This window comes from Pteropus vampyrus, unplaced genomic scaffold (assembly GCF_000151845.1).
Source record: "Pteropus vampyrus isolate Shadow unplaced genomic scaffold, Pvam_2.0 Scaffold95, whole genome shotgun sequence".
NCBI lineage: Eukaryota > Metazoa > Chordata > Mammalia > Chiroptera > Pteropodidae > Pteropus > Pteropus vampyrus.
The window spans coordinates 2,156,965-2,164,111 of NW_011888876.1; the positions used below are offsets into that span (position 1 = coordinate 2,156,965).

The 7,147-nt window shown below is 52.4% G+C and overlaps 1 protein-coding gene across 1 annotated transcript in view; it reads right to left on the minus strand.

The window, feature by feature from the left end:
• Window positions 1-7,147, minus strand: part of GARNL3 (GTPase activating Rap/RanGAP domain like 3) — a 125,734-nt gene that overhangs the window by 10,927 nt on the left and 107,660 nt on the right. The window contains exon 24 of the mRNA XM_011364347.2: window positions 4,557-4,623. Coding sequence (XP_011362649.2) covers window positions 4,557-4,623 — 67 coding nt within the window. The remainder of the gene's footprint in view (window positions 1-4,556; window positions 4,624-7,147) is intronic.

Sequence of the window (7,147 nt, forward strand, 5' to 3'; positions counted from 1 at the left end):
GGAAGCTCCAGCCCAGTCAAATCTTTCTGGAACGTCCCGCCCCCTTGGGGCTTAGGGACTCCTTTGATGTGGCTACTGTGCCTTGCAAAACAGGTATCTTGCACTGTCTTGTAACTATGTATTCAGCAAAGTGAGTTATGGGGGAAGAAACAACTAACTCGAGTCAGTATCGTTTGATTTTGCTACAGCGGATTCACTAGGGGAGAAAAAGCAGCCTCGCTCTCAGCTAAAGACCTTGCTTCCCTAGAAAACAGATGCCCGGGGTCTGTCTTCGCGTGGCCCCCGCCTGCCATGCCCTCGCCTGCCTCCTCCTGGGACTGGATGCCCTGAGGCTCGGCCAGTCCTCCTTCTCCCATGCTGGCCCCTCTGCTTTCCCTCCTGGGAGCCCGCTCTGGCGATTCTCCCCTGTCCTGCATCACCCCGTTGCCTTCCGCACTGGATCGTTCCTGACGGCCTTACGACATCGCTGCTTATGCCACTTTCTAGAAAAACTAAACCCATCTGAGCTCTCGTCTCCCCGTAGCTATCCCTCCCTTCCTTCCTCTTTCCCCCGGAGAGCCAGATTCTTTGAAAGAGCCGCCGTCTGGTCTCTTCTCCCTAGACCTCTTCGCCATTCCCTCGTGTCCTGTGCGGTCAGGCTTTCGCTCCCACCGCTGACCCAGAGACACCTGCTCCGACCCAGGTTTCCGAATGCCCCGCCCCTCATCACCTTGCACCCCCGAGAGCAGCTCTCAGACCCTGGGTCCCCTGGTCTGAGACAAAGGACACAGCAGGCCACTCCCTTCGTAAACACTGCCTTTTGGGACCCGCCTCCCCTTGGTTTGCTTTTCTGGCCTCCCCTCAGTCTTTGCTGGTCCCTCCTGCCTCTGCCTCTGCCTCTGCCCTGCTCTCTGTCTCTGAAATCTCTTTAGTCTCCTGACTCTAAATGTCACTTAATGCTAATGAGGCCCAGCGGCTATCTCCGCCAGCCCTTCCCCTGAGCTCTGGACTTGAACGGCCAGCTGATCGCTCAGGGTCTCCATCTGGCCGCCTACCAAGCTCAGATGCATCACCGGCTTCTCGACCGCCCCCTGACCCTCTGGGTAAATGGCACTCTCCGTTCGTCCAGCTGCTCGTGCCCCAAACTGCAGAATCTTCCCTTTCTCTTCCTCTCACATCCCACATTTGACTCGTCAGCAAACTATCTCGGTTCTCATATTTAAAACAGCTCTGGGATCGGACGGCTTCTCAGCCCCTGCACTGCTGTCGTTCTGGTCCAAGCCACTGTCCCCTTTCATCGGCTGAGCGCAGCCACCTCCTAGCTGCTCTCCCCACCTCCACCTGCTTCAGGTAATTCTCAGCCGGAGTTATCCCTGCATGTGTGATTCAGACCATGCCATCCCTTTGCTCAAAATCCTCCCTTCGCTCGTCAGAGCAAAATGCGAAGGCCTCATCTGACTCGGTCCCCTCTGCCGATGTCATTGTATCCACTCGTGCTCTCACTCGCTCTCTTGGTCATCATCTCAGGGTCACCGTGAACGCACCGGGAGAGGGGGCCTCCGAATCAGACCGAAACAACTTAGAAAAAGTAAGCGAAGGGCGCCTCTCGGACCCCGGAGCTGTGGGGCGCGTGCGCACTGGCCGTGCCGGCGTCCACGCCTGGCACGTCCCTAACCTATGAGCTCACTGCGGTCCCTGCTGGTGGCTCTCACTGTTGTGTCACTACAGCCTCCAGGGCGCCTGGCACAGAGAAGGTCATTCATCGGGGTTAACAAGGGCAGCCTGGATGGGGGGCCGGCGTGAGGGACAAGACACTTAGAATGTCACTGCACTTCCCACAGCGTGTGACCTTCGCTCTGTTGACTTTGCCCAGCCAGCAGGTGGACAACAGGGTGACAGATACTATTTCTAATTTTAAAATACATTTCTCCGAGAAAAAGTCCTTTTCTGCATGTGGAAAAATCTATAGAGGTTAAAAACTGGGTTCTGAGTTAATACTCCGGTGAATCCGGACTGAGAGAGGAAAAATAAAATCTGCTGTGCCTGGCACGGTGGTACAGGCTTTACGTGCACAATCCCATTCAACCCACACAACAGTCAGGCTGGTGTTCTTCACGTTACTCGTCTGGAAGTTAAGCCTTTGTGAGGTTACATGCAGTCGCGTGGAGAGTAAGTGGTTCTATGGCAGCTTTTCCAGTTTTTCTTGTGTGATTATCTTTACAACATCGTCCGCAGAGTTCACCCTTAGTGCAGAGACTTACTATTTGCATTAAAGGTGAATCATGACTCTGTGCTCAGGTCACAGCCATATTTTCTTTCTTTTTTAAAGCAAAGACTGACCCTGGTATTCAAGGTAAAATAAGAACGTCATCAACGTATCGTCCAATTTATACTTTCTCCCCCATTGAAGTTTACCTTGCAAATACATTTTCCTCAAATAACATGTAACTAGAAGGCATAATATCTATTATAAAATATTTAAATCTTTAACATATCTGAGATAAAAATTTCCCTCTCTAAAACTCGGAGTTTATAGAAGTTATTTTTGTTGTTGTTGTTGTTGTTTGTTTGTTTGTTTTAATAGAAAGGAATTGACTTAAATGATAAAAATAAGCCTCAGATTTGGGGGCGGGGGGACAAAATCATTCTACAGCACCCTACAGAAAAGGGCGTTTAATTGTACAGGCATCTGTAACCGAGACAAGAACACGGAATAGAACAAGCAAGTAAGTGTGCACTGCGTGTGCGGGGGAAGGAGTTACAGAAGTGACCTGGGTACCTGGGGTTGTTCACCAGGGACCCGCCAACCTGCTGGGAGACGGAAAACCCAAGACAGATTCCTGACGCCCAGAAGAGGAGGAAGTGACACGGTTTGGGAGAGATCGAGGCGGGTCTGGGAACCTCTGGGGCTGCCAAGGCCCTGACCCACGTGGGAAACCTAAAGGTACAGAGGTTGTCTCTCCGATGGCCTGGCAGACCTAAGGAGACAGACCCACGTGGATCTCATCCTCAGATGAAACCAGAAGATTGAAGCCGCCAAGAAGATTGTAACTGCCAAGGGGCTCCGCCAGACAAAGAGGCCGCTGGAGCCACGCCTGGACCACTCCATCCGTGTGCAGGAGGGCTGCCTGCTCCAGTGGGTCACTTCGTGTGTGGCAGAGAGGATGTCATGCTCATTTGTTTCCATGCCTCCTCTTCGTTATGGGATTCACTCTCCCGTTCTGAAAACCTGCTCTATCTTTCTGTTCTTAACTTCTCTCCCACTGAAAACCCCTCCCATCTTTTTAAGAAGTTAAAATAAAAATCTACATCGGTTTTTAAAGCATTCTGCCACGAGTTTTTCTTAGATTTTCCACTAAAGTAAAAAGACTACACTTTAAAGAGATTAGCATCTTAGAGAACTGACTTCAAACATGTTGACTCCTATTCTCCTTTGTCCCCAGGAATCTAGGACAAAGGGCAGCAGTGGCATCCGGGAACTATGCTGGAGCGTGGGTGGTGTGGCCTGTTCCTGTCACCTTGCCCGTGTGGCCCTTCTCATCAAATGGCCTATTAAAGACCGGTCCTTTTCAGGAGGGTTTAGATAGCTCTGTGGCCAAAACAGTGTAAAAGAACAATTTATAAATGAAGAGGCTTCTCCCCTGTGACTTCACCTTCTCTTAACTTACGCCCCATAAATCTCACATTTTGAAAGATGTTTACCAAACCATTTTTTTCTACTGATAATTAGCTTTTCCATGCTTATTAATCAAAGATTAATTAATCGACATATCTGCCCCGTGTGATATAACCAGCAGTACCCACTCTAAATCGATACAACTGTAGGCTTGTAGGCTGAAAAAATGTTTTCCTGTTTTAGTTAGACTGGGCAGCTTTATCCAGGAAAATGACTTAGTACTTTTTGCCTGAAGAAAAAAAAATCCCGTCTTAGTGTAGTACAATATTAATTTTGAAATTAGCTGAAAATCCTTAAAGAACCTATTAGGCACCTTGGGTTTGCACGAAACCCACCAGGCCACGTGACCCAAACTAACCCAGCTGAGGTGGGATACGCAGGTTGAGGCTGATTTCATTAACACCTGAGAAATAGCAAAAAGTAGAATAGTAACTGTGGTTAAAATCTGGGGAGGCTGGAGTCAAGAGGGCCCCAAATGTGAACCCCGAGTGTGCTGCTTTGCAGCCACGTGATTTTGAGAATGGCAGTTCACCTCTCCGGGCCTCAGCTGCCTTATCTCCAAACTACAGATGATAACAGTACCTGAGAATTAAAGAGACAATGGCTGGAGCACACTGAGCACAGGCCGTGGCACACAGAAAGGACTCCCTAAATGGAAGCCACTGTCACCGCTGTATCCCGGAGACGGGGCCACAGGCAGTGTCCTGCATCGTCTCACCAGGAGATCTGGGGTGTCCTGGGAGACCCAGGTAGGAATGTAAGTTTTTGATGTTCCCTGGAGAGCAGTTAAGGATGCAGGAAACAATACATCAGGTAAGTCTAAGGTTAAGCCCCTTTAAATGGCCCGGGAAAAGAAGAGTTGATTTTAGGAGGTAAAGAGGAAGACACATCCTTCACTCACAGTTGTAACACAGGAGCAGGCCAGCTTCTCCGTCTTCGTACACATCAATAACTGCAACGAAATTAACCTGCAATGATAACGGGCAGTGGTAGTGGCAGGCTGGGCACGGACGCGCTCACAGACCTCCCCGAGGCGCGAGTGTCTGGCGGTGGCCCTTGGCTCTCTGTAAACGCAGGTGCTGGGGGGTCACTGCCACTCACCGGCACCCAGGTGCCGTCTTGGGAGGCCATGATTACAACGCACGGCGGGTGGAAAAGAAAGGAAGGGCTCTCCCTTTCTTTCTCCCCTGGGACTTCCTCACCGTCTTTTTGTCCCTTTGAGAAGCCCCGAAGGCGGGCATCTGCTCTCCTTAGAAACATGACTCGTATTTGTGTGGCGTGATCCAGGCCGCACGGCTTGTGGCTTATTCATTTCACCCTGAGTCGACCCCGGCGAGTAGACGGCATTACTCCCATTTTACAGATGAGGAAAGTGAGGCTCGGAGATGTGAAGTCGCCCTGGTCCCTTGGCTAGGAAGCGCCCCAGCCAAGGTCTGAGTCGGGCCTCGGAGCCGGTTCCCACCCCTGCACTCAAACGTGGAAGGTCCCTGAATCTTGAAATCGTCACCTCCATTCTCCCTCCCCGCTTCACCTGGGGCAGGGAGCATGACACAGCGAAAAGCGAGTCAGCAGAGCCAGGCGTGTGCGATCTGGGCGAACCCCCCTCTCTGGGCCCCAGTTTCTGTGTTTGAGAAAAGGCCGCTCTGCCGGGTGCTGCCCTCGGTCCTTCGTGATTTTCAAAACCCTGACCTCCCCCCGACATCACCTGCTCCTTTCAGTTCCTCGCGAGCATCCTCAGCCTGCACGTCTGGCCTCCCACACTGGCAGGGGACCAGCTGGCTTTGAGCTCAACGGAAGTTTCCTTCTCCCCCGCCCCTCCCGCCACTGGAGGCCTTCGGCCAACGCGTCTCTCTGACTGACTCTCCATGGCCTCTGACATGTGACATCGCCTCCCTCCTGCCCTTCCTCCCACTTCAGATGACCCTTCCATTGCCCGGCTTCTCTTTCTTTTAGAAAAACGCCCACCTTAATAGCTTCGAATTTTACGCTGTCCCCACATCTCTGAGTCGATGACCTCAGGCACATCTCCTCAGAGCTCCAGTCCATGTCTCTAAGTACAACACATTCCATATCCAAACACGCAGGAGGCCGTAGAGGTGTGTGGGGGGCGGGGAGAGGGGGGATAGGAGCAAGTCTCTGCTCAGACAGACCCGAGCTCAAATCCCGCCTCTGCCACTTGGTGCCTCTGTGGTTTGTGGCACGTGGCGTAATCCCCGGCCTCAAGTCTGCACCTGTGAACTGGCACGATGATGTTATTTACTTCGCCGGACTGTGATGAGAACTCCATCTACAAGGCAAAGCTTCTTGCACAGGGCCTGACACCCAATAAGCACTTGGTGAAGGTTGTTATGTTTCTCTGGAACATGGTGAGCTTCCTTCCAGACCCCCTCCTTTTTGTTAGCAGACCTATCCCTGAAGTGCCAGGGGCTCCCCACTCACCCACGCCCGACAGCGTCCTCTTCACTGTCCCTCAGGCATCGTCTGCCATGCCAGGGTAGGCCCAACCTCCCCAGGCAGGAACATGTGCCCTGTCTCCTGGGGCTCAGCGCATGTCTCTCCAGACCCTTCTCTGCACTGCCCAGGACGGCCACAGGCCCTCTGCCCAGCCAGCCCTCCTCCTCACTGCTGTCACCAAGACGCAGCCTTCTCCACACAGTCTCACCGCTCTGTCGAAGCCCAGGCTGGCCACCCTCAGCCAGGGCCTCTGTCTTGGCTCCAGAAGTCCCTCCAGTGGAAGCCCTGTCAGTACCTGGCACTGTAGTAGGTGCCATGAAGCAGACAGAAATGAATAAGGCGTGGTTTCACCTTTTAAGAAAAAAAGCCAGTACTTAAAACAAGGCATAATGGGCCAAATGCCATAACCAGGACTTGTGGAAACTTCAAGGCAGGGGTGGGAGACAGTGAGGCCCAGAGGTCAAGAGCACCAACTCTGGGATCAGAAAGACCTGGGGTCTGCATCCCAAATAACTCCCCCACTGCTATATACCATGCCCTCCACTGAAACTATCTGCGTGACGTGCATCCCTGTCAGGAGCTCCCTGGTTTGTCTGTTTCCTGGCACTGTTCTCCCCACTAGCACAGAAGCTTCGCCAAGCAGAGGCCATGCTGTGCTGCTGACGGCGATGTCCTCCGCATCTCGATCGGGCGCCGAGTGAATACTCGCTGAATGCACGACCGAATCCCGGCTGTCACTTTAGCCATATGTGTACTTGGCCAGCTGTTTGACCTCCTAGGACCTACGTGTCCCCATCTATAAAATGGGGGCTGATAAGAGCACCTATCCCCACAGGGGCTGAGGATTCTGGGAGGCCATCTCCGTAAGCACCAGGCGCGGGGCCTGGTACCTGTAAACGCTCGGTACCTGTCGGCTGGTAGGTAGTGTTTTTTAGCTATGAAACCAGCAAGAGTGGGTACAGTAGTACATGAGGGTCTAGCCCTCGAGCCTTGAAAGGAACTTTCCTGTCCCCATCACTTTGACTTAGAATCACTTCC